Source organism: Rana temporaria, chromosome 7 (assembly GCF_905171775.1).
Source record: "Rana temporaria chromosome 7, aRanTem1.1, whole genome shotgun sequence".
Lineage (NCBI taxonomy): Eukaryota > Metazoa > Chordata > Amphibia > Anura > Ranidae > Rana > Rana temporaria.
In genome coordinates this window covers 11,864,128-11,891,867 of record NC_053495.1, presented here as the reverse complement: position 1 = coordinate 11,891,867, position 27,740 = coordinate 11,864,128, and the positions used below count along the sequence as shown (strand labels likewise).

General features: G+C 47.0%; 1 protein-coding gene across 1 annotated transcript; it reads right to left on the bottom strand.

Annotated features, from left to right (window-relative positions):
* Positions 1-27,740, bottom strand: LOC120945051. Its single transcript, XM_040358897.1, has 4 exons — positions 27,370-27,740; positions 9,366-9,499; positions 6,166-6,280; positions 1-770 (listed from the first exon to the last, which is right to left on the bottom strand). Exons 2-4 carry the CDS (start codon positions 9,411-9,413, stop codon positions 175-177), a joined length of 759 nt encoding a protein of 252 aa, XP_040214831.1. The 5' UTR covers positions 9,414-9,499; positions 27,370-27,740; the 3' UTR covers positions 1-174.

Here is a 27,740-nt window from a genome sequence, read left to right as displayed (position 1 = left end):
GGGGCCTTAGGGGTCCCCGCAACTTGGGAAATTTTATCAAGGGGCCACGGCAATAGAAGGTTGAGAACCACTGTGCTAGACCCGGTATTCTTGTTTATGAGCTCCTCTGTACAATATATGGCATAGCAGAAATTTAAAGTCTTCAGCTGAAAAATCAATCAATCATTGGGAACGTTAAGGGGGCCAGATTTTGTCGAAACCACCTGGTTTCCTCTCAACAGAGCGTGGAAAGTTGGCTCCCGGTTTGAGATGATTTTGGTTTAACTCAGAGTCCTTCCCGGGTGGATGTTGGTCCATGCCATGTTGGTCTTCTTCGGAACTTTGACCTGTGTTTGAATGGCTTTGGTTCAGTTTCAGCAAACCCAGTTTTTGCAAGGCCTCCTGCCTCGGAGATACCGGATTACGAGCTGCCTGTGGTAGTTGTTTAGAAGACATTGATGTTTCTTTGGAAGACTCCTCAAACATAGAAGAGCCTGGCTGTCGGACGAATCGAGCTCGTAGCTCCTGGACGTTGACTCCTGACCTCATTATGGTGTCAAACTTCCGAAGATGGCTTGGGTGTGAGCTGGTGGACCTTTGCCCTGTGTCTGGAGAAACCGTGATGGAGAACCCCGGAGAGTCTTCAGAATAAGACTTTACAATCTTCATCTTGGATGGCGTTTGGACTTGTTCTGCTTTCTCGGACAACTTGACGCTTTCACTCAAACTTTTCAACTTTGTATTTCGATCTTGAAGGCTTGCTGTTGAATTCCTCAAGTGCTCACCGGTATCTGGAGAACACGATATAAAAAATTAACGTTCAGCCAGTAATAATTCATCAACATGAATTTTATCAGCTTGGAGAGTAAGTGACCTCTAGAAAATTTCTCCACAAAAAATACTTTTAACCACTTACTCACCGCCCTATAGATGAAAGACGTCTACAAGGCGGTTCCTTAACTCTGGGAGGACGTCCATGGATGTCCTCCCACAATCGCGCCCCCTGGGGCGCGCACACGGGAATGTCCCGGCGCATCACGGTAAATCGCCGCTGATAGCGGCGGTTTACCACGTGATCGCTCCGTCCAATGAATCCCTCCCCTCTCTGTACCGAACGGTACAGTGTGAGAGGAGAGGGGAGAGAGTGGATGCAGCACGAGTGCTGTGGGCTGGATCTGTGACAAATGCAGTCACAGATCCAGCCATCAATCCCTGCTCAGCCATCCCTGCCCCATAACAATACTCTGCAACATAACCAAACTGTGCAATACTCTGCAATACCCCACAATACTCTGCAATACCCCACAATACTCTGCAATACCCCACACTACTCTGCAATACCCCACACTACTCTGCAATACCCCACACTACTCTGCAATACCCCACACTACTCTGCAATACCCCACACTACTCTGCAATACCCCACACTACTCTGCAATACCCCACACTACTCTGCAATACCCCACAATACCCTGCAACGTCGCCTATGGGGATTTTTAAGTAGCGAAGTTTGGCGCCATTCCACGAGCGTGTGCAATTTTGGAGGGTGACATGTTGGGTATCTATTTACTCGGCGTAACTTCATCTTTCACATTATGCAAAAGAATGAAGAAAAAATTCAAAATTTGCTAAATTTTATAACAGAAACAAAGAAAATTCTTTTTTTTAATAGAATTTTCTTATAGCGCAAAAAATAAAAAACCCAACGGTGATTAAATACCACCAAAAGAAAGCTCTATTTGTGTGAAAAAAAAGGACGAAAATTTCATTTGGGTACAATGTTGTATGACTAAGTAATTGTCATTCAAATTGTGAGAGCACCGAAAGCTGAAAATTGGTCTGGTTATTAAGTGGGTGTACGTGCCTGGTGGTCAAGTGGTTAATTGCTACGGCAGTGGTTCTCAACCTTTCTAGTGCCGTGACCCCTTGATAAAATTTGGGGACTCCCAACAGTAGAATTTTCATAGCGTGGGTTGTCAGCACCCAAGGCAAGACAAGTAATTTGTGCCCCTAGCCCGCAGACATTAAGGGATCCCTGAGTCCCTTCCCTTAATGCGGCGGGTGCACGCGTATTTGATCACCTCTGCGGTTTTTATTTTTTGCGCTATAAACAAAAATAGAGCGACAATTTTGAAAAAAATTCAATCTTTTTTCCCCCCTCAGTTTAGGCCAATACGTATTCTACATATTGTTGGTTAAAAAAAATCGCAATAATCGTTTATTGATTGGTTTGCGCAAAAGTTATAGGGGCAGATTCACGTAGATCGTCGCAAAATTGTGCGGGCGTAACGTATCTCATTTATGTTACGCCTCCGCAACTTACATGGGCAAGTGCTGTATTCTCAAAGCACTTGCTCCGTAAGTTGCGGCGGCGTAGCGTAAATCACCCGGCGGAATTCAAATTCGGCAGGTAGGGGGCGTGTATCATTTAAATGAAGCGCGTCCCCGCGCCGAACAAACTGCGCATGCACCGTCCGTAAAATATCCCAGTGTGCATTGTTCCAAATGACGTCGCAAGTACGTCATTGGTTTTGACGTGAACGTAAATGACGTCCAGCCCCATTCACGGACGACTTACGCAAACGACGTAACTTTTTAAAATTTCGACGCGGGAACGACGGCCATACTTAATATTGGCTGCGCCTCATATAGCAGGGGCAACTATACGCCGGGAAAAGCCTAACGTAAATGTCGTAACTTTACTGCGTCGGCCACGCGTACGTTCGGGAATTCGCGTATCTAGCTAATTTGCATACTTGATGCGGAATTCGATGGAAGCGCCACCTAGCGGGCAAAAAAAAAATGCACTTAAGATCCGACGGCGTAAGAGACTTACGCCTGTCGGATCTAATGGATATCTATGCGTAACTGATTCTAAGAATCAGTCGCATAGATACGACGGCTCAGATTAGGACTTACGACGGCGTACATTGCGCTGCGCCGTCGTAAGTCCTATGAGAATCTGGGCCATAGTGTCTACTAAATAGGGGATAGTTTTATGGCATTTTTATTAATATTTCCATTTTTTTACTAGTAATGGTGGCGATCAGCGTTTTTTATCGTGACTACGACATTATGGCGCACTCATCGGACACTTTTGACACTATTTTGGGACCATTGTCATTTTTACAGCAAACCGTGCTATAAAAATGCACTGATTACTGTGAAAATGACACTGGCAGTGAAGGGGTTAACCTGTAGGGGTGGCTAAAGGGGTTAAGTGTTCCCTAATGTGTGTTTCTTACTGTATGGGGCGTGGCTGTATGTGTGACGTCACTGATCGTTGTTCCCTATGACAGGGAACAGACGATCAGTGACAGGCTCACTAGAAAGCACGGGGAGAGGTTTGTTCACACTCACCTCCAACCGTTCTTCAGCTCTGTGACCCGATCGCGGGACACCGGCGGCGATCGGGTCCCGCGGGCGCGGTCACGGAGCACAGGACCGGGTCGCAAACGCGCCGGCGCTTGTGACCCACGTCTGGGCTTCCTAAAGGGGACGTACCTGTACGTCCATATGCCCAGCCGTGCCATTCTGCCAAGGTATTTAGTCGTGCGGCGGTCCTTAAAGCGGGAGTTCACCCAATTATGTTTTTTTTTCTCTTTTCCCCTTAGATGGATGCTCGTTTTGTCTAGGGGAATCGGCTATTTGTTTTAAAATATGAGCAGTACTTACCGTTTTCGAGATGCATCTTCTCCGTCGCTTCCGGGTATGGGTCTTCGGGAGCGGGCGTTCCTTCTTGATTGACAGGCTTCCGAGCGGCTTCCGACGGTCGCATCCATCGCGTCACTCGTAGCCGAAAGAAGCCGAACTTCGGTGCGGCTCTATACTGCGCCTGCGCACCGACGTTCGGCTTCTTTCGGAAAATCGTGACGCGATGGATGCGACCGTCGGAAGCCTCTCGGAAGACTGTCAATCAAAATAGGAACGCCCAGTCCCGCAGCCCATACCCGGAAACGAAGGAGAAGATGCATCTCGTAAACGGTCATATTTTAAAACAACTAGCCGATTCCCCTAGACAAAACGAGCATCCATCTAAGGGGAAAATGTATCATGTGCGGGTGAACCTCCGCTTAGCCCGCATTCACATCTAGGCGTTTTTACGCCTGTAGCGCTACGCCGCTGCCGCCAGAGGGCTGGAAACACATTTCCCTCTATGGCGATGGTTCACATCTCCACACCGAACGCCGGACGCCTGCCGCCTGAAAAAAGGTCACAGACCTTTTTTTCAGGCGTCTTTCGGCGTTCGGCTAGGAGATGGGAAGCATCTCCATAGAGGGGGGTCAATCTGGGGCACATCTAGGCGGACAATACCGGCGTTTTGTCGCCGCAAATCGCGGTACAAAACGCCGCTATTTGTACCGCGATTTGCAGCGACAAAACGCCGCGATTTCGTCCGCCTAGATGTGAATGGAGCCTAAGCGGTTAAATAGCATTTACAGTTGGTGGTGTCCTGATATCGTTAGGTTTGGCTTTGATTAATCTTGTGCTGCACATAATCGGTCATGGATATGTCTAAGCCTCTGATTTAAAAAATGAATAAATGGGGGGAACATGAAGTGCATTACACAGCTGCTGCTGAGATAGAAGTAGATTGGAGCGTCGGGTTAATTAGCGACTGCCCAGAAAATATTCCACCGGAGTATTCAAATTGTCGGGTAATACAAAGAACATCTGCTGCTAAGAGGTGATTGTCTCATATTACTAGAGAATGAAAGCCTATGGAGAGGAATAAACCTGGAGGAACATTTGTGTGAGTTAGGCCCAAGATCCTCATCTGTTCTGATAAAGGGTGGCTTGTACCACAATGCAAAGCCTGCTTATTAAATACCGTATTTATCGGGGTATACCGCGCGCCGGCGTATAACGCGCACCCCAAGCTTAGAAAGGTAGTTTAAGAAAAAAAACGAAACTTTTTGCCCTGCGTCCATCGGTGGCCTTTCCCGGCGTAAAGTTACCCCTGCAATTCCCGCGTCGAATTTTGAAAATTTTACGTCGTTTGCGTAAGTCGTTCGCGAATAGGGTTGGGCGTCATTTACGTTCATGTCAAAGTTGCAGAGGCGTAACGTAAATAGGATACGTTACGCCCGCACAAAGATACGCTCTTCTACGTGAATCCGGGCCAAAGTGCCAGAAAAGGCTTGGTACTTGGAAATCTTTGTGTTGAATTGCATTAAGGCCCCATTCACACCTGAGCGTTTTTTTCGCCTGAAGCGCGACGCTCCAAAACGCTAGAGGGGAAAAAATACATTATTCTCTATGGAGATGGTTCACATCTCCACTCCAAAACGCCTGACGCCGAACGCCTGAAGCTCAAACAAGTTCCGGACCGCGAATTGGGCGGTTTGGGCGTTTTTGAGCGTTTGTATTTCCCATAGAAAGTAATGGAAACGCTCGATTCAAGCATCTAGCGCGACAACGAGCGTCTCTACGGGCGTTTTGTTGCTTTAATCAATAGAAAAAAAAATCTACCAACATAGCAACAAGTGATGAAAAGATGATAATTTTTCCTATTGGCTAAAATAAAAAACGTCGAAGTACAAAAACGTCGGACGACGCTGTATGCAAACGCGCAAATACACGCGACAAAACGCCGGAAAAAACGACCAAAAACGCTACGCTCAGATGTGAATGCAGCCTAAGGCCCCATACTCACGACCAAACATGTCTGCTGAAACTGGCCCGCAGGCCAGTTTCAGCAGACATGTTTGGTCGTGTGTGGGCGCGAGCGGGCCGAATTCCAGCAAACATTTGCCCGCCGGGCCTTTTCCCAGCAGACAAATATTCCTGGACTTGTTTTAAAACAGCCCGCTGGAATTCAGCCCGCTCGGACATGTACGGTCGTCAGTACAGACCTACCGTACATGTCCAGGCGCCCGCCGTCCCTCGCATGCGTCGAATGACTTCGACGCATGCGTGGAAGCATTTTAAAGGCGGGCCGCCCACGTCGCCGCGTCATTGTCGCGGCGACACCGCGTCATCGACGCGGCGACACCGCGGACACGCCCCGCGTATTGTTTACGCGCGGACTTCTGTACGATGGTGTGTACAACCATCGTACAGAAGCCCTCTGGCAGACATGTATGGTGAAAACGGTCCGACGGACCGCTTTCACCATACATGTTTGTCCGTGTGTACCCGGCCTTACTGTTATGGTAAAGTTCCGCCTATGTAGTAGTGTCTCACCGTGGTCACTGTTTGCATTTTCATCCTCGTCCTGGTCCAGTGAATCAATGGTTTCTAATAAATACTGCAGGCACTCTTTTTCTTCATCTGTAAGGCAGGACAGGAAGTCTTCCCCCTTATGAACAGGGAGATCAAACTGTTAGCCGACAAAACCAACGTTAGAGGTTACTATAATGTTAATTATACAGTGGAACCTCAGATTACGAGCATAATCCATTCCAGGAGAAAGCTCGTAATCCAAAGCACTCGCATATCAAAGCAAGTTTTCCCCATTGAAGTCAATGGAAACGAAAAAAAATTGTTCCGCATTGACTTCTATGGCATGCAATACCGCATGTGGCCATAGGTGGGGCCAGAGAGTCTCGGTAATACCCGGAAAGGCTCAGAACAGCTTGGCTGAACTCAGAAGACCTCGGGAATGGAGTATTACTGAAGTTTTACGAGTATTTCCGATCGGCTCTGGCGCCCCCGCACCTCAGGCCAAATGCGGTACTGCACACCGCTTTGGCTTGAATCCTGCTCATTTTGTGAGACAACACTTGCAAACCGAGTTAGGATTTTCCTAAATATAGTGCTCGTATTGCGAAACGCTCGTTTTCTGCGTTACTCGCAATCCGAGGTTTCACTGTATAAATAAGAAAAAACACAAACATGTTACACTTACCTGCTCTGTACAGTGGTTTTGCACAGACCAGCATTGCTCCTTTTCTTCTCGGGGCCCCCCATTGGTGCGCCTGGCTCTTACCCCTTGACTAGTGCCCCATAGCAAGCCGCTTGCTATGGGGGGCACTGGTACCTTGCTCGCATTTTAATATAAATCCATAGGACGCATAGAGCCATAGCTCGCACCCCCCCCCCCCCTGCTCTCTCCTCAATGGCTCACTGGCTGTGATTGACAGCAGTGGGAGCCAATGACTCCCACTGCTGTCTCAGCCAATGAGGAGAGGGGGGCTGAGGGAGGAGCAGCACACAGAAGGTTTTTTTACCTGCTTTGAAAAAACCTTTAGCCTTTGCAATCACTTTACGATATGCAATTTTCATCTTTTGACAAAATAAATATAGAAGGTAGAGTTTTGGAGTGCAGCTTATATTTACTTTTGACTGAGAGTGGAGCCGGGCTGTGGTAGCCAGCATCTCCGTCGTCTGGTTGGGTTGAAAGGAGCAAGTCTGGATGGGAGACGGTTTGATATGCATATAAAAACTCAGTAAAAAAAAACTCCCGAGATTGAGCCGCAGCTGCGTGAGTGATGACGTCACGCCAGACTCCACCCTACGCTTTTCGTCACATTGTCAGGGGCATCCTATGATGAAATGCGTAGGGCGGAGACATGTGGCTGCATCACGCAAGCAGCCTCAGCCCAATCTTCAGAGTTGTTTTTACTGAGTTTTGATATGCATATCTTTCCCATTAACCACATGAATGTGCAATTTTACATTTTATAAAAAACGGATCCTTTTACTGCTACACTATGAGGCTGTTTTTTTTTTTTCAGTATTCCCAATGAGCTGGATACTTACCTAGGAACAGAGAAGTAATATTGCCTGGTAATTGTTTACATAAAGCTCCATTTGACCACTCAGTCCTTGGGGGGCAAAATAATTTTGTAAGCAGTTTGTGTTGCTTGTCCTTTCCTCGGTGGTGTTGTGGAAATCTGGTTCGGAAATGGAGTTGTGGAAATCTCCAGCAAACTCCCTCCATCTGTGCAGCTGGTCCCCTGAAACCTCTTCTAGAAGACCTTCCAGGCCTCTGTCGCATTATGACATAATCAAGTAAAGCCAATGGCCCTGCATTGTACTTGAGGGCAACTAGGGACTACCCGCAAGTGGTCAAGAGCGCTGAAGCAAGGAGTAATTGAGGGTAGTTCCTGGAGTCGGGCCAGTTCAGGGGCAGGTGCACAGCCCCAAACACGAACTGCCTGCATTCAGGATGGCACACCTACCCCCTTACATCCACTGGCTCTCCATTCTTATACATAGGATGCCTGCACAAAGCTCCACATGGCTCCAAACTCATATACAAATATCTCATTCACGCCCTACAGGCCTTCGTCCCATGTAAACTAAAGAGGAGCTTCAGTCTCCCCCCCCCCCAAATACTGTAAGGCCTCGTACACACGATAGGATAGCCAGAGGACAACGGTCTGAAGGACGCTTGCTATGGGGGGCACTGGTACCTTGCTCGCATTTTAATATAAATCCATAGGACGCATAGAGCCATAGCTCGCAATTGTTGTCTTAGGTTATCTTAGGTTAACCGATGAAACTGACTGATGGTCCGTCACGCCTTCACACCATAGGTTAAATAACCGATCTTGTCAGAACGCGGTGACGCAAAACACAACGACATGCTGAAAAAACAAAGTTCAATGCTTCCAAGCATGCGTCGACTTGATTCTGAGCATGTGCAGGTTTTTAACCGATGCTTTTGCTTACTAACGATCGGTTTTGACCTAATGAGGGGTGGCCGAACTACCGGCTCAGATCTCCACGGCGCCTCTGACCTGAAGAGGGAGCGGGTACCTGTCAAAACCAGGGTTAGGGTGGGGGTTAGGGTTAGGGTTAGGGGGTTAGGGTTTTCCATTGAAGAATATGGCTAGGACTCAGGAATTGGAACACGGACCTCCCCAAAGGTCAAAGGTCAGAAGGCGAGTTCCCAGAGGTCAAAGGTCACAGGGCGTGGCTGACCCACCCCCACCAAAGTGTACCGCCTACCCCAACTAAGTCGGGGAATGAACAAGTCGGGGAAAGTAGCACCCTAACCCCCACCCTAACCCTGGTTTTGACAGGTACCCGCTCCCTCTTCAGGTCAGAGGCGCCGTGGAGATCTGAGCCGGTAGTTCGGACACCCCTCATTCCCCCACAGCCTTCTGGGACAAATCACAGGTCCCAGAAGACTACAGGTCCATTCACACAGCTCAGTGCGACTCGCGCATGCACAGTAGGAAACCAGCTGTGAAGCTGCCAGTCCTCACTGCCTGTTTCCCTAACTCATTCAGCAAACAGTTGCACCTTATTGCTGTGGCAATGGTGGACCATGTCTGAGAAATGTGTTTCAAGACAGACTCTTGTTGTACCTTCTATCAGCGGAGCATGTGATAAGGTGACAACTCGGGAGCACAATTTGCAGACAGTCATCATCACCCCATCTAGAACAAAAAACAAAACAAAAAAAACACAGATTTCTTTTTAAAGTCAGTCACCTGTATGGTGGCGTCATCTTCCAGCGCCTTCTCCTCTCCTCCATCCATCGTGGTGCCTTTCCGTGAGAGGACTTCAGAGGCTTGACCGGCCCGGACTCTCTCTGTTCCTCTCTGTCACTGTGCAGCTGGCACTCCTGCAACATACAAAGCACTTTAGACAACAAAATCTTCATTTTATTAGCATTATTACACGCACTTCACAGAGGACAATGGCAGATTCAAATTACCTTTATTGCTGTTTTGTTTCATAATACTGCCCTTGTTTATAGTGGATGCGTCATACTCTGCTCTGTGCACACACAACCTCAACCAGACACCCTGTCCACACAAGGTCAGGTCTCCTGTGTGTGTTTGTCTATTGTCACGGTAGACTTCTCTTCTGACTCCAATCATTTTAGCAACACATACACATTGGCCCAGATTCTGAAAGGGCTTACGACGGCGCAACGCAATGTGCGGCGTCGTAAGTCCTAATCTGGGCCGTTGTATCTATGCGACTGATTCTTAGAATCAGTTACGCATAGATAACCATTAGATCCGACAGGCGTAAGGCTCTTACGCTGTCGGATCTTAAATGCAAATTTTTTTTTTCGCCGCTAGGTGTCGCCTCCGTCGTTTTCCCCGTCAGGTATGCAAATTAGCAAAATACGCGAATTCCCAAACGCAGTGAAGTTACGACGTTTACGTTAGATTTGCGACGCGTAAATTTGCCCCTGCTATATGAGGGGCAACCAATGTTAAAGCGGTGGTTCCCCCTTAAAAACAACATTTTTTTATTCCACTGCCCCCCCACATTCCATCACGATTAAGGCTCTTAATATTTTTTTCCTGCTGTACATACCTTAGTACAGCATCTTCACCCGTGCATCCGGGTTGCGAGTCCCGCGGGAGTGGGCGTTCCTCACAGGCTGTTGATTGACGTTTTCCCCAAAAACGAGCTCTCCCCCCGTCGCATAAGCCGCGTCACGATTGGCGAAAGGAGCCGAACGGCGAGTCGGCGCTATACTGCGCATGCGCATCGCCGTTCGGCTCCTTTCGCCAATCGTGACGCGGCTTACGCGACGGGGGGTGAGCTCGTTTTTGGGGAAAACGTCAATCAACAGCCTGTGAGGAACGCCCACTCCCGCGGGACTCGCAACCCGGATGCACGGGTGAATATGCTGTACTAAGGTATGTACAGCAGGAAAAAAATATTAAGAGCCTTAATCGTGATGGAATGTGGGGGGGGGGCAGTGGAATAAAAAAATGTTGTTTTTAAGGGGGAACCACCGCTTTAAGTATGGCCGTCGTTCCCGCGTCGAAATTTAAACATTTACGTCGTTTGCGTAAGTCGTCCGTGAATAGGGCTGGACGCCATTTACGTTCACGTCTAAACCAATGACGTCCTTGCGACGTCATTTAGCGCAATGCACGTCGGAAAATTTTAGGGACGGGGGATGCGCATTAGGTTCGGCGCGGGAACGCGCCTAATTTAAATGCTATACGCCCCCCTACCCGCCTAATTTGAATTAGGCGCGCTTGCACCGGGGGATTTACGCTACGCCGCCGCAACTTTACAGGCAAGTGCTTTGTGAATCAAGCACTTGCCCGTAAAACTTGCGGCGGCGTAACGTAAATGAGATACGTTACGCCGCCGCAGAGATGCGGCGATCTACGAGAATCTGGGCCTATATTACCAAAAGTATTGGGATGTGGTTGCAGGAAAAAAAACGAAATCGCTCCGTCTATGGCTGGCCTAAGGACATATACACTTACCAACCTTCCCCAAACACCCCTAGCTGACCCTTGTACCAAAAAAGAATCCATGGGCTAGCTTGCATCTTCCGCTACTGGTTTTCCCCAGATAAGTCCAAGGCCAGGGTACCTACGCTATATTGTCAAAAGTATTGGGACACTTGCCTTTACACGCACATGAACTTTCATGGCATCCCAGTCTTAGACCCCATTCACATCTAGGCGTTTTTACGCCTGTAGCGCTACGCCTCTGCCGCCAGAGGGCTGGAAATACATGTCCCTCTATGGAGATGGTTCACATCTCCACGCCGAACGCCGGACGCCTGTCGCCTGCGGCGTGAAAAAAGGTCCCGGACCTTTTTTTCAGGCGTCTTCGAGCGTTCGGCTAGGAGATGGCAATCATCTCCATAGAGGGGGTCATCTTGGGACACATCTAGGCGGACAATACCCGCGTTTTGTCGCCGCAAATCGCGGTACAAAACGCTGCTATTTTTACCGCGATTTGCGGCGACAAAACGCCGCGATTTCGTCCGTCTAGATGTGAATGCAGCCTGAGTCCGTAGGGTTCAATATTGAGTTGGCCCCGCCCTTTGCAGCTATAACAGCTTCAACTCTTCTGGGAAGGCCGTCCACAAGGTTTAGGAGTGTGTCTGTCTATGGGAATATTTGACCATTCTTCCTGAAGCGTATATGTCAGGCACTGATGTTGGGCGAGAAGACCTGGTTCACAGTCTCCGCTCTAATTCATCCCAAAGGTGTTCTATCAGGTTTAAGTCAGGACTCTGTTCATGCCAGTCAAGTTCCTCCACCCCAAACTCACTCATCTTTGTCTTTATGGACCTTGCTTTGTGCACTGGTGCGCAATTATGTTGGAACAGGAAGGGGCCGTCCCCAAACTGTTCCCACAAAGTTGGGCGCATTAAATTGTCCAAAATGTCTTGGTATGCTGACGCCTTAGGCCCCGTACACACGACCGAACATGTCTGCTAAAACTGGTCCGCAGACCAGTTTCAGCGGACATGTTCGGTCGTCTGTACGTCCGACCGGACAATTTTCCGGCGGATCGGACAGGTTTCCAGCGGACAAATGTTTCTTAGCATGCTAAGAAACATGTCCACTGGAAGCCTGTCCGTCGGACATGTTCTATTGTTGCTGGCTGCATGGGATCTATTTTACTGCTTTTCTTGTTATTATTAACAAATGCCATACAAATGACTAAGTACCACAATTGTTACTTGGTTCTGTATTCTCTAAAAGGGGCAGTACTGGGAGGTGGGTTGGGGGTGGAACCAAGGAATGGTGGAGGAGGTGTGTAGGGGGTAGAGACAAGGCGTGTCTTGGAAAGAGGCAGTTTCTGCACCTATTGTTTGAGAAAAAAAAGACCTGAATACGACTAAATAGTAGCCGATCCCACGCCTCCCCAATCTTTCGCAAGGGTGATTCTGGTCTCCTGAGGACCCTTCCTACAGTTCTTCATGCTCAATGCATGCTTAGTTTGATCACTCTTCATTAAAATGGGAATTCGGTTTGTAAACTGTCCATTGTTCGGACATTAGGTATACATAACAAAAAATATATGGGGTAGATTCATAAAGAAGTTACGCTGGCGTATCTATTGATACGCCGCGTAACTTCTAGGTTTCTCCGGCGTATCTTTTTTCTGTATTCAGAAAACAAGATACGCCAGAATTTGGCTAAGATCCGACTGGCGTAAGTCTATTACACCGTCGTATCTTAGTTGCACATTTACGCTGGCCGCTAGGTGGCGCTTCCGTCGATTTACGCAAGGAATTTGCAAATTAAGTAGATACGCCGATTCAGAAACGTACGTCCGCCCGGCGCATTTTTTTACGTCGTTTACGTTAGGCTTTTTCCGGCGTAAAGTTACCCCTGCTATATGAGGCGTATCCTATGTTAAGTATGGACGTCGTTCCCGCGTCGAATTTTGAAAATTTCACTGCGTTTGCATAAGTCGTCCGTGAATGGGGCTGTGCGTAATTTACGTTCACGTCGAAAGCATTGGCTTTTTGCGGGTTAATTTGGAGCATGCGCACTGGGTTGCTTTCACGGACGGCGCATGCGCCGTTAGTCAAAAACGTCATTTACGTGGGGTCATGTTTTATTTACCTAAAACACGCCCACCTCTTCACAATTTGAATTAGGCGCGCTTACGCCGGCAGATTTACGCTACGCCGCCGTAACTTAGGGCACAGGTTCTTGGTGAATACAGAATCTGCCTCACTAAGTTACAGCGGCGTAGCGTATCTGAGATACGCTACGCCCGCAGAAAATTAAGCCAATCTAACTGAATCTACCCCAATATGTATATCTACTGACTCTGGGATGTGGCGCTGCTGTATCAGTAGAGTTATTGGGCGCCCATTGTGCCTCCCAATGGTCCTCCATTAGATTTACTCCTAATCTATACATTTTTTGGACATATTGGTGGAGTCTAAAAAGGCCCAAAAGACATTAGACACTGGCCAGCCATGCTTGAAAAATCTCGCCAGAACCAATTGGCCAACACTGGCAGCCATCGTGCTGATCGGATGCTGTTTTTTCAGTATGCCCCTTCGGACAGGCTGGTGTAAACACGGGCTGAATGTCGGCCACTTTAACAGAAACCGACTGACATTCGGCTCGTGTGTACCAGGCTTTAAGGTCCATTCACACCAGCCACTGCGTTACAATGCAGTGGCTGGTGTGCAGTGTTGATGTGCCAATGCCATGTACTGTTCCCTTTTTTTTTAAACAAACTTTATTGAAATGTCACAAACTAGCTCCATTCGATAAAAATATGGCAGGCCATATTATTTTGCACAGCTAATCGCCGCAACATGGCAGGTGCCGTGGACCGACCACACCAGAGACAAGACATTTTGCCTTGTCTTGCGGTGGGGGTGTGGTGTCACTGCGACAGAATAGCCGATCAATGCAAATTTAAAGCAGCCTAGTCTTGCCTAGGGCCGGACAAAGCCAAAATACACCACTGGGGACAGTAGGCAAGAGAAAATCTTCCCAATGGGACAATACAGATGGCAAACAATATACCGGCAGACGTTTTAACTAGGGTTGTCCAGATACCGATACCAGTATCGGTATCGGGACCGATACCGAGTATTTGCGGGAGTACTCGTACTCGCGCAAATACCCCCGATACCTAAATAGAATACTTTCCCCCCCCTTTCCCCCCCCCCGCCGCTGCCGCCGCATCGCGCCGCCGCATCGAGGGACATGGCTAGAGGGACATTGTTGCATATGTGAGGGACATGGCTAGAGGGACATTGCTGCATATGTGAGGGACATGGCTGCATATGTGAGGGACATGGCTAGAGGGACATGGCTGCATATGTGAGGGACATGGCTAGAGGGACATTGCTGCATATGTGAGGGACATGGCTAGAGGGACATTGCTGCATATGTGAGGGACATGGCTAGAGGGACATGGCTGCATATGTGAGGGACATGGCTGCATATGTGAGGGACATGGCTAGAGGGACATTGCTGCATATGTGAGGGACATGGCTGCATATGTGAGGGACATGGCTAGAGGGACATGGCTGCATATGTGAGGGACATGGCTGCATATGTGGGGGACATGGCTGCATATGGGGGGGACATGGCTGCATTTGGGGACACATTTAAAAAAAGTATCGGTATTCGGTATCGGCGACTACTTGAAAAAAAGTATCGGTACTTGTACTCGGTCCTAAAAAAGTGGTATCGGGACAACCCTAGTTTTAACCGAAAATCGTTTTGGCTTGGTTATACTTTTAGTAAGTCAGGTGGTATTAGCCTGTTATCACTCGTATTCAGTACGGAATATTGGCCCCGCTGTCTCACAAGGTTCTTTTAATCTTTGTGTACAGCTAACCTAACAATTGGGTCATTTCCAGCAGTACAATGCCAGAGGTTCCAGGCAATCAGAGATACAGTGGGCTATTGTGATAGCACACAAACAATGGCTTATTCACAGGTGACTCCTCTACAAAAGCTCACAATGACGGCAAAGACGTAATATAGACGCCGAGTCATTTCCCAGGACCTGAGCGCTCACAGTACAAACACTGGATACATTTCACTAGCCAAACTCCCTTCTCTCTGCTCTTGGCAGACCTTTACAAGGCAGTTAATGGCCTTTTCATCTCAATAGTCTGAATGTACGATATCCCGATAGCCATGTGCAGGTTTGGCCCTTAGGAGGAGGAAATCACGGGGTTAATTATCTTTGAGGACCAGTAAATCCGCCTCATAGGAAAAATCAGTAACGTGGCCTTAGCAGTACATCTTCATCTAAACATCTGTAATTAAAGTGGTTGTAAAACCTTCTATATACCCAGTGAAGTGACTGGCCTCAGGTGATACATATAGCTAGATTCAGATACAGTTACACCGGCGTATAAGTAGATAAGCCGACCTAACTCAGAATCTACGCCGACTTATGTTTAAGTGTATGCTCAAACAGAGATACGCTTAAACATATCTAAGATACGACGACTTGCGCCGTCCTATCTTAGATTGCAATATTTTGAATGGCCGCTAGGTGGCGCTTCCATTGCGGTCGGCGTAGAATATGTAAATGAGGAGATACGCCGATTCACGAACGTACGCCCGGCCGACGCAGTACTTTTACGCCGTTTATGTAAGAGATAGGCCCCATACACACGATAGAATTTATCCGCGAATACGGTACACACCATCGCATTGAAATCCGCGCCAAAATCCTCTGGCGATGACGTGTCGCGCCGTCGCCGCGATTATGACGCGGCGACGTGCGCGACGCTGTCATATAAGGAATTCCACGCATGCGTCGAATCATTAAGACGCATGCGGGGGATCCCTTCGGACGGATGGATCCGGTGAGTCTGTACAGACCAGCGGATCCATCCGTTGGGATGGATTCCAGCAGATGGATATGTTCTGCATGTCAGCGAATATTCGATCTGCTGGAATCCATCCCAGGGGAGATATATCCGCGGAAACAGATCCGCTGGAGTGTACACACCATAGGATCTATCCGCTGAAACCCATTTGCTGGGATTTATCTGCGGATGGATTCTATGGTGTGTACGGGGCCTTAGGCCGCGTAAAGTTAGAGCTAGGCCCTAGTGGAATAGTAATATCAAGTATGGCAGCCGTTCCCGCATGGAAATTAGAATTTTTTACGTCGTTTGCGTAAGTCGTCCGTGAATCGGGATTTACGTCGTTTACGTCCACGTCAAAATCAATAGGCCCGTGCGGCGTACTTAGCCGCAATGCACACTGGGAAATGTAGGCGCCCGGCGCATGCGCAGTTAGAAGAAACGTAAAAAACGTAAGGTCAAGCACTGTTAGCATACAACACGCCCCCCTAACACACATTTGAATTCGGCGCCTTTACGCCCGCCCGCTTTAGGCTACGCCGCCGTAACATAGCAGGCAAGTACATTGAGAATCATGTACTTGCCTAGCTAACTTACGGCGGCGTAGCCTAAACACGCTAAGCTACGCCGCCGCAAGTTTAGGCGATTGTCTGTGAATCTACCTAATAGAGATTAACCCCTTTGTGCCTAAGAGTAAAACAAATGTTAATGCCTAAGCACAATTTTGCAACTTTGAAATGTGTAATGCCGCGTACGCATGGTCGGAATTTCCGATGGAAAAATTCCGACGGACTTAGAAATAGAGAAAATGGTGATAAGCGCTAGCCATTAAAATATAAATCACAACAACTATCCAAGCTGACAACAACAGAGAATGAATGTGAACTGGTGATAAATATAACATAAACAATATCATAACATGAATAGAATCAACTAGTGCAATTAAATGCAAAAACAGGGTGAAAACTGATCAAAAAAATTCAGGAGAGCTAATAAATGGATGGAGATGATAAATGACCAACAAAGAGAAAAGTGTCTTATAACTGAAGGTAACGGTGGAACATCAATGGATAATCTATAAGAGAGGACTGTATACAACAACACAACAAAGGCAGCATCCATAACTGGTCTCCCAGAACTCTCACCTTAATAAAATACTTAGACTTAGAAATAGAACATGTTCTCTTTTTTTCCGACGGAAAAAATTCCTATCGGAAATTCCGTTCGTCTGTATGGAATTCCGACGGAGAAAAAAAACACGCACGCTCGGAAACAATTCGACGCATGTTCGGAAGCATTGAACTTAATTTTTCCAGTCTCGTCGTAGTGTTTTACATCACAGCGTTTTTGACGTTCGGAATTTGATGTGTATGCAAGACAGCTTGAGCGGAATTCTGTCAGAAAAACCCGTCGGAGTTTATTCATTCAAATTTAAAAAAGTGAATTATTTTCCAAAAATACCGCAAATACTGCGCAAATACTGCGTGACATAATAAAAATTACAAAAACAGACAAATTTATTCTCTAGGGGCGTCTGCTTTTAAAAAAAATCTAATGTTTGGGGGTTCTAAGTAATTTTCTAGCAAAAAATACTGATTGTTTCATGAGAACAAAAAGTCCCAGGAAAAACCCGGACTGGAAGTAGTTAAAGAAGAATGTCCGCCCATAAAAAAAAAAAAATGATGTTTGCTAACACTTTAATACTCAAGACTTCACCTATGGCACACTACAATAAACCAAACATCACCCAGAACTTTTTTTTATTTGCATTTACGAAACATAGTCATACTAACACGGAAGTACACTGCTCAAAAAAAAATTAAAAGAACACATTGAAAACACATCAGATCTCAACGGGCAAAAAGCTCATGCTGGATATCTATACTGATATGGACGGGGTAATGTGTTAGGAATGAAAGGATGGCACATCTTTTGATGGAGGAATCATGGCCCATTGTTGGTGTCTTTGAGGGGAATTATGCCCCAATCATTCATGTTATTGGGCCCCGTTGCTGGACATCATTGGGAGGAATTGTGCCCCTTTGTTGGTGTCAGTGGATGGAATAGTGCCCCAAGGGCTGGATAAAATCAAGCAATGGGCCACATCTGGCCCTCGGCCGCAGTTTGGAGACCAACGGTCTAGCCTGTAGAGGTCTGTGCGTCCCTCAATGGATATACCTCCCAAGACCATCACTGACCCACCACCAAACCGGTCATGCTGAATGATGTTACAGGCAGCATAAAGTTCTCCGTGGCTTCTCCAGACTCTTTCACGTCTGTCACATATGCTCAGGGTGAACCTGCTCTCATCTGTGAAAAGCATGGGGCGCCAGTGGCGGACCTGCCAATTCTGGTGTTCAATAGCAAATGCCAATCGAGCTCCTAAGTCCCGGGCAGTGAGCTCAGGGCCCACTAGAGGACGTCGGGCCCTCAGGCCACCCCCATGAAGTCTGTTTCTGATTGTTTGGTTAGGCCCCGTACAGACGACCGAACATGTCTGCTGAAACAGGTTCGCGGACCAGTTTCAGCAGACATGTTCGGTCGTCTGTACAGCCGAGCGGACAGGATTCCAGCGTACATTTGCCCGCCGGGCCTTTTTCCAGCGGGCAAATATTTCCAAACTTGTTTAGAAACAGCCCGCTGGAATCCTGTCCGTCGGACATGTTCGGTCGTCTGTACAGACCTACCGTACATGTCCGAGCGGCCGCCATCCCTCGCATGCGTCGAATGACTCGTCGCCGCGTATCGAGTACGCGCGGATTTCTGTATGATGGTGTGTACAGCCATCATACAGAAATCCCCAGGCAGACATGTATGCTGAAAACGGTCCGGCGGGCCGTTTTCATCGTACATGTTTGCCCGTGTGTACAAGGCCTTAGAGACATTCACACCACTGACCTGCTGGAGGTCATTTTGTAGGGCTCTGGCAGTGCTCATCCTGTTCCTCCTTGCACAAAGGAGCAGATACCGGTCCTGCTGATGGGTTAAGAACCTTCTACGGCCCTATCAAGCTCTGCTAGAGTAACTGCCTGTCTCCTGGAATCTCCTCCATGCTCCTGACTGTGCTGGGAGACACGGCAAACCTTCTGGCAATGGCAGGTATTGATGTGCTATCCTGGAGGAGTTGGACTGCCTGTGCAACCTCTATAGGCTCCAGGTATCGCCTCATGCTACCAGTAGTGACACTGGGCCAGATTCTCAGAGACTTACGTCGGCGTATCAGTAGATACGCCGTCGTAAGTCCGAATCTGCGCCGTCGTAAATTTAAGCGTATTCTGTTAACCAGATACGCTTAAATTAGGCTAAGATACGAGCGACGTAAGTCTCCTACGCCGTCGTATCTTAGGGTGCATATTTAGGCTGGTCGCTAGGTGGTTGAGTTCGGCGTAGAATATGCAAATGACTAGATACGCCGATTCACGAACGTACGTGCGCCCGTCAAAATTAGTTACGCCGTTTACGTTAGAGATACGCCGGCGTAAAGATAAAGCTAGTGTCTAGGTGGCGCATCCCATGCAAAGTATGGACGTCGGAACAAGCGTTTCTTTTTACGTTGTTTGCGTAAGTCGTACGGGAATAGGGCTGTGCGTGAATTACGTTCACGTCACAGGCATTGAGCCGATGTATCTTTGGGCGTAAATACAAAGTAATACTGAGCATGCGCGCGCATGCGCCGTTCGTTCGGCCATGCATCTACATGGGGTCAAGCCTCATTTAAATACAACACACCCCCTACAGCCTACTTTGAATTACGTGCGCTTACGCCGGCCCATTTACGCTACGCCGCCGTAACTTAGGAGGCAAGTGCTTTGTGAATACAGCACTTGCCTCTCTAAGTTGCGGCGGCGTAGCGTAAATACGGTACGCTACGCCCGCGCAACGTAGATCGGCCGTAAGTGAATCTAGGCCACTGACCCTAGCCAAATGCAAAACTAGTGAAAAACTGTCAGAAAAGATGAGTAGCAAAAAAAAAATGTCAGTTGCCTCCACCTGTAAAACCATTCCTGTTTTGGAGGTCGTCTAATTGTTGCCTATCTAGTACACCCAGAGTTTTTTTTTCTCAGAAAATAGGTGCAGGAACTCAACCACGACCCCGTTCAGATTTCACAAACAGTAGAAGGGTCTTAATGGGGCATTAAATACCAGGATTGCATTACATACAGAGTGCAGAGTTCAGGGGGGTTACACACAGAGTGCAGAGCTGTCACTTGTAAACACAGAAACCAGACTTCTGTGTTTACAAGTGATTGTGGTGAGCGGGCACCAAAGGGTCTGAGCCAGAGGTGGTGAAACTGAGTTCCACCAAGTTCCCCCTGAAAAAAAGCCCTGAGTACACCTGTTGTTAATTTCATTAACACTAAAGCAAGTTGAAACTTTCTAACAACCCACTCTGCTACTTAATTGACCAGATCAATATCCTAGGAGTTTAATTGACTTGATGCTATTCTCTGATTAAAAGGTGTTCCTTTCATTTTTTTGAGCAGCGTATAATAAGAATAAGGAAATAAAACACTTTGCGACCGTCTTACAAAAGGGAACAATTACAGTCTCTGACGTCACACTCCGTGTCTGCCCTTGAAAGACAACAAATGCGCAAGCAAGGAGGAAATAAGCAAATATTAAAGTACACACTAGGGAGAGTAAAGTAAATGAACTTTTCCTGCCAGCTTGCAGATTAGATGCCAACTAAGACAAGGCCTCTGATTCATCAAGCTGTGATAGTACTTAAAGCGGGGGTTCACCCTTAGAGGGCACTTTTCCCCCTTCGCTTCCTGCTCGTTATTACTAGGGGAATCGGCAATTTATTTAAAAATATGTGCAGTACTTACCCGTTTACGAGACGCATCCTCTCCGTCGCTTCCGGGTATGGGCTTCGGGAATGGGCGGTCCTTCTTGATTGACAGGTTTCCGAGAGGCTTCCGACGGTCGCATCCATCGCGTCACGATTTTCCGAAAGAAGCCGAACGTCGGTGCGCAGGCGCAGTATAGAGCCGCACCGACGTTCGGCTTCTTTCGGCTACGAGTGACGCGATGGATGCGACCGTCGGAAGCCTCTCGGAAGACTGTCACTCAAGAAGGAACGCCGGCTCCCGAAGACCCATACCCGGAAGCGACGGAAGAAGATGCAGCTCGAAAACGGGTAAGTACTGCACCTATTTTAATATAAATAGCCGATTCCCCTAGACCGAACGAGCAGGAAGCTAAGGGGAGATTTTTTTTTTTTTTTTAAATGGGTGAACTCCCGCTTTAAGCCGTATTTAAATTGGCCTCTCAAGCAACACTGTGATAATATTGCAAGAGAGGATGCTATACTTTTTAAGGGAAAAAAGAATGGTTGTATAAAACTTGTTTATATTTATAAAATCGATGTTCTATAAATAAGAATTGAATACACAACAAATGATTCCCTAAGCACTATGGGTTAGCTATAGAAGCAGCACAACAAATAAAGCTTGCTTTGTTGATCCCTTTGTCTGATTGAAACTTGGTACTGGGCCGTCTGATAAACAAGGGATCCTTACCGACCACCAGTGTCAGTGCGAGAGAGAGCCAAGGTTCCACTGTGACACCTTTCTTTGCTGTGCATACTAGCTCATTATGCCTTTCTCTTGCAGGTGTTTACTTCCTCTTTAACCACTTGCTTACTGGGCACATAAACCCCCTTCGTTCCCAGGCGAAATTTCAGCTTCCGGCACTGCGTCGCTTTAACTGACAATTGCGCTGTCGTGCGATGTGGCTCCCAAACAAAATTGGCGTCCTTTTTTCCCCACAAATAGAGCTTTCTTTTGGTGGTATTTGATCACCTCTGCGGTTTTTATTTTTTGCGCTATAAACAAAAAACGAGCAACAATTTAAAAAAAATATATATATTTTTTTACTTGTTGCTATAATAAATATCCCAATTTTTTTTTTAAAAAACTATTTTTTTTCTCAGTTAAGGCCGATACGTATTTTTCGACGTATTTTTGTAAAAAAAAAAAAAAATCGCAATAAGCGACTGGTTTGCGCAAAAGTTATAGCGCCTACAAAATGGGGAACAGAATTATGATTTTTTTTATTATTTTTTTTTTTACTAGTAATGGCGGCGATCTGCGATTTTTATTGGGACTGGATATTGCGGCGGACGTATCGGACACTTTTGACACAAATTTGGCGCCATTCACATTTATACAGCGATCAGTGCTAAAAATTTGCTCTAATTACTGTATAAATGTGACTGGCAGGGAAGGGGTTAACACTAGGGGGCGGGGAAGGGGTTAAATGTGTAGCCTGGGTGTGTTCTAACTGTGTGGGGGGAGGGGGGTGACTGGGGGAGGTGACTGATGCTGTGTCCCTATGTACAAGAGACACAGATCGGTCTCCTCTCCTCTGACAGCACGTGGAGCTCTGTGTTTACACACAGAGCTCCACGTCCCTGCTGTCACCTGCCGTGTCACCGACGATCGCGTGTACCCGGCGGACATCGCGGCCGCCAGGTACACGCATCGGGTCTTCGGCGATGCGCCGGGACAGTGTTTACCTGCCGCGCGCCACCCAGTGGCGCGCGCGGGTAATGCACATAAAAGGCCGTGTTTAAACAGCCACTTGGCACTTGAGAGCCGCGCTGCGGACGTATTTTGTCTATAGCGCGGATCTCAAGTGGTTAAAGCGTCGCTGATAGAGATTTTTAAGTACTGTAGTTTGGCACCATTCCCCGAGCATTCGCACTTTTACAGCTTGACATGTTGGGTATCTATTTACTTGGCATAACATGATCTTTAACCACTTCCGGACCGCCGCATGTACATTTACGTCGGCAGAATGGCACGGACAGGCACATTGGCGTACCTGTACGTCCCTGCCTAGACGTGGGACGGGGGTCCGATCGGGACCCCCCCCCCGGTACATGCGGCGGTTCCCGTGGCTTCAGGAGCGATCCTATTAGTTTCTAGCCGCCCCCTCGCGATCGCTCCCCGGAGCTGAAGAACGGGGAGAGCCGTATGTAAACACGGCTTCCCTGTGCTTCACTGTGGCGCTGCATTGATCGAGTGATCCCTTTTATAGGGAGACTCGATCAATGACATCAGACCTACAGCCACACCCCCCTACAGTTGTAAACACACACTAGGTGAACCCTAACTCCTTCAGCGCCCCCTGTGTTTAACTCCCAAACTGCAACTGTCATTTTCACAATAAAGAATGCAATTTAAATGCATTTTTTGCTGTGAAAATGACAATGGTCCCAAAAATGTGTCAAAATTGTCCGATGTGTCCGCCATAATGTCGCAGTCACGAAAAAAATCGCTGATCGCCGCCATTAGTAGTAAAAAAAAAAAAAATAATAAAACTATCCCCTATTTTGTAAACGCTATAAATATTGCGCAAACCAATCGATAAACGCTTATTGCGATTTTTTTTTTACCAAAAATAGGTAGAAGAATACGTATCGGCCTAAACTGAGGGAAAAAAAAATTTTTAGATATGTTTTTGGGGGATATTTATTATAGCAAAAAGTAAAAAATATTGCATTTTTTTCAAAATTGTCGCTCTATTTTTGTTTATAGCGCAAAAAATAAAAACCGCAGAGGTGATCAAATACCACCAAAAGAAAGCTCTATTTGTGGGGAAAAATGGACGCCAATTTTGTTTGGGAGCCACATCGCACGACCGCGCAATTGTCAGTTAAAGCGACGCAGTGCCGAATTGTAAAAACCCCTTGGGTCATTTAGCAGCATATTGGTCCGGTCCTTAAGTGGTTAAACCAGACAAAGACTCCGCAGATGGAGGTGACCCTAAGCCCAGAGTTTCCGTGCCGCAACTGTGTACTTTGCTGAAGTTCAACATCCACATAAAGTTAAGGCTTACTGGGCACCAGTGTTCCCCTAATGTATTTGTTCACCTTGGATCTGTGGCGTGTTTGCAGAGCGTTGTCCTCTACCCTACACTTGGACGACATACCGCCATGAGCATCCAGGGAGCTGCTACAGTCCTTATCAGAATACAAACAGTCCTTATCTTTATTTGCACTTTAAAGAAAACTGAGCTTCATGTATCCAAGAACAAATGTTTCCTTTATGCTAATAGAGCAGTAATAAAAATTCCCAGAAATTCCCGGAAATACCAGATGATTGGTTGCCCAGATTTGTTGCCATAGATCAGTGATGGCGAACCTCGGCACCCCAGATGTTTTAGAACTACATTTCCCACGATGCTCATGCACTCTGCAGTGTAGATCAGGGGTCTTCAAACTATGGTGAATCGGCGTATCTCCCTCATTTGCATATGTGAATAGAAAACCAATGGGAGCGCCAAATGCGTCCAGTGTAAATATGCGCCCACTCTACGCCGGCGTAGGCAAGTTACGTCGGTGGAATGAAGCCTGTTTTTAGGCGTATCTTAGTTTGTGGGCCCCGCGCACAGATACGACGGCGCAAATTTGCACTGGAGATATGTCAGGCGTAAGTGCTTTGTGAATCCGGGCCTATGTGCGTGTAAAGGCAGGCGTCCCAATACTTTTGACAATTTAGGGCTCCATATCCCACGTTCAGGTCACCTACATTTTTATTTATTACAAAAAGACACACAAAGTAGACATAGATCAATATATAAGTGTGAAACGGAGGGTTTTAATTTTTCAGAAATGTTGGTGAAAATCTGTGAATTTCGGTCAAACTTCACCATTATGGCAAAATACATTTAGGCCCAGATTCTCAAAGGGCTTACGACGGCGCAACGCAATGTACGCCGTCGTAAGTCCTAATCTGGGCCGTCGTATCTATGCGACTGATTCTTAGAATCAGTTACGCATAGATATCCATTAGATCCGACAGGCGTAAGTCTCTTACGCTGTCGGATCTTAAATGCAATTTTTTTTTTTGCCGCTAGGTGTCGCCTCCGTAGTTTTCCCCGTCGAGTATGCAAATTAGCAAAATACGCGAATTCCCGAACGTACGCGCGGTCGACGCAGTGAAGTTACGACGTTTACGTTAGATTTGCGCCGCGTAAAGTTGCCCCTGCTATATGAGGGGCAACCAATGTTAAGTATGGCCGTCGTTCCCGCGTCAAAATTTTTAAATTTACGTTGTTTGCGTAAGTCGTCCGTGAATAGGGCTGGACGCCATTTACGTTCACGTCGAAACCAATGACGTCCTTGCGACGTCATTTGGAGCAATGCACCCTGGGATACTTTCTGGACGGCGCATGCGCCGTACGTTGCGCGCGGGAACGCGTCTAATTTAAATGCTCCACGCCCCCTACCCGGCTAATTTGAATTAGGCGGGCTTGCGCCGGGGGATTTACGCTACACCGCCGCAACTTTTCAGGCAAGTTCTTTGAGAATAAAGCACTTGCCTGTAAAACTTGCGGCGGCTTAACGTAAATCAGATACGTTACGCCCGCCCAGTTTTGCGCAATTGTACGAGAATCTGGGCCTTAAAGTGTTACTAAAGCCACATTTTTTTTTTTTTATTAAAATTACAAACATGTTATACTCACCTGCTCTGCGCAATTGCTAAACGTGCCTAGAGTTTATGCGCGTTCTTTATAGCGTTTATTTGAATGGCCGGAATAAATCTAAATTCTGGCCAATAAAAATAAACAAACTCCCAAAAAAAAAAGAAAAGAAAAAGACGGTGTAATTTTTTTTTTTTTTTAAATACAAAAAAAAATTAAAAATGTTAAGCACCCCTGTCCCCCTCGGGCTCTTGCGCAAATTCTCTCGTGCACGTCTGTCTCACACGCAGATGTAAACGGCGACCGTGCCACACATGTGAGGTATCGCTGGGAGCGGCAGAGTGAGAGCGATCCTTTTAGCTCCAGACCTCCTGCGTAACTCTAAACTGGTTATCTCGCGGCTTTTAAACTGTTGCCTAAGAAGTTTTTTTTTTTTTTTAGGTACCGTAGTTTGGTGCCGTTCCACAGGCGTACGCAATTTTAAAGCGTGACATGTTTGGTGTCTATTTACTCGGCGTGACATCATCTTTTATATTTGACCAAAAAAAATGTTGTTCATTAGTGAATTTGTTCCAAAAAATATTGTGTTTGAAAAACAACTGCGCAAATATAGTGCGACATAAAAATATGCAACATGCACCATTTTATTCTCTAGGACAGGGGTCTCCAAACTGCGGCCCGGGGGCCAGATGTGGCCCTTTGTTCGCCTTTATCTGGCCCTTGGGGTACTTTTCCTTCCACTGATACAAGACACTATTCCTTCCACTGATACAAGACACTATTCCTTCCACTGATGGTGGTGACATTGGCAATGAGGCACTATTTCTCCCATTGACACCAACAATGGGGCATTATTCCTCAAACTGATACCAATGATGGGGCACTATTCCACCCACTGACACCAATGATGGGACACTATTCCTCCCACTGACACCAATGATGGGGCACTATTCCTTCCACTGACACCAATGATGGGGCACTATTCCTTCCACTGTTACCAATGATGAGGCACTATTCCTTCCACTGTTACCAATGATGGGACACTATTCCTCCCACTGACACCAATGATGGGGCACTATTCCTCCCACTGACACCAATGATGGGGCACTATTCCTCCCACTGACACCAATGATGAGGCACTATTCCTCCCACTGACACCAATGATGAGGCACTATTCCCCCCCACTAATACCAATGATGAGGCGCTATTCCTCCCACTAATACCAATGATGGGGCGCTATTCCTCCCACTAATACCAATGATGGGGCGCTATTCAACCCACTGACACCAATGATGGGACACTATTCTTCCCACTGACACCAATGATGGGACACTATTTGCTCCACTGACAACAATGATAAGGAACTATTCCTCCCACTGACACCAATGATGGGGCACTATTCCCCCCATTGACACCAATGATAGGGGAATATTCCTCCCATTAAAAATCGCTGATCGCCGCCATTACTAGAAAAAACATATTAATAAAAATGCAATAACACTATCCCCTATTTTGTAAACGCTATAACTTTTGTGCAAACCAATCAATAAACGTTTATTGCAATTTTTTTTTACCAAAAATATGTAGAAGAATACGTATCGGCCTAAACTGAGGAAAAAAAACGTTTTTTTATATATTTTTGGGGGATATTTATTATAGCAAAAAGTAAAAAATATAGATTTTTTTTTTCAAAATTGTCGCTCTATTTTTGTTTAGAGCGCAAAAACTAAAAACCGCAGAGGTGACCAAATGCCACCAAAAGAAAGCTCTATTTGTAGGGAAAACAAGGACGCCAATTTTGTTTTGGAGCCACGTCGCACGACCGCGCAATCGTCAGTTGAAGCGACGCAGTGCCGAATCGCAAAAAAGCGGCCAGGTCTTTAAGCTGCATAATGGTCCGGGGCTGAAGTGGTTAAAGAACAGGGGATATAATAAGCCGTTGTACCCAGCTATGGAGAACAAACAAAAGTACTTACCTTTAATAGCGTTGCTCCATTTAGTATCCTACACAGTCGCTTCCTTGCGTTCTTTTCCCTCCAGCTTGGGGAGCAGAAGCAGCTCGGTCTCCGCAGCCTCCAGGGATGGACAACCCGAGAGCTCAATGGTCTCCTTTGTCTGCACACCCCTCACCTGTGCCTGTCCCAGGGAGCGCAGCGATTGTCCTTCAGTTCGCGGCAGTTACCGGTGTCAAATTTGTAGTGTAACTTTTCATGCAAATCAAACTGGAGACGAGAAGAAATTGTGCAAACAGAGGCGTTCCCTGAGCTCTGCTGATGCTGCATGGTCCGGGAATACCCAGGTGAATAGAAGACGCCACCCGGACTCGTCCCTGTAATCCGAGGGAGAG

Excerpts from the sequence above, each read along its gene's own strand:
- LOC120945051 (XM_040358897.1), bottom strand. The coding sequence starts at position 9,413 with ATGGATGGAGGAGAGGAGAAGGCGCTGGAAGATGACGCCACCATACAG. Across the intron at positions 6,281-9,365 it reads AAGATGACGCCACCATACAG|GGGGAAGACTTCCTGTCCTG; the intron begins GTGACTGACTTT and ends CCTGTTCATAAG. Across the intron at positions 771-6,165 it reads AAATGCAAACAGTGACCACG|ATACCGGTGAGCACTTGAGG; the intron begins GTGAGACACTAC and ends CGTGTTCTCCAG.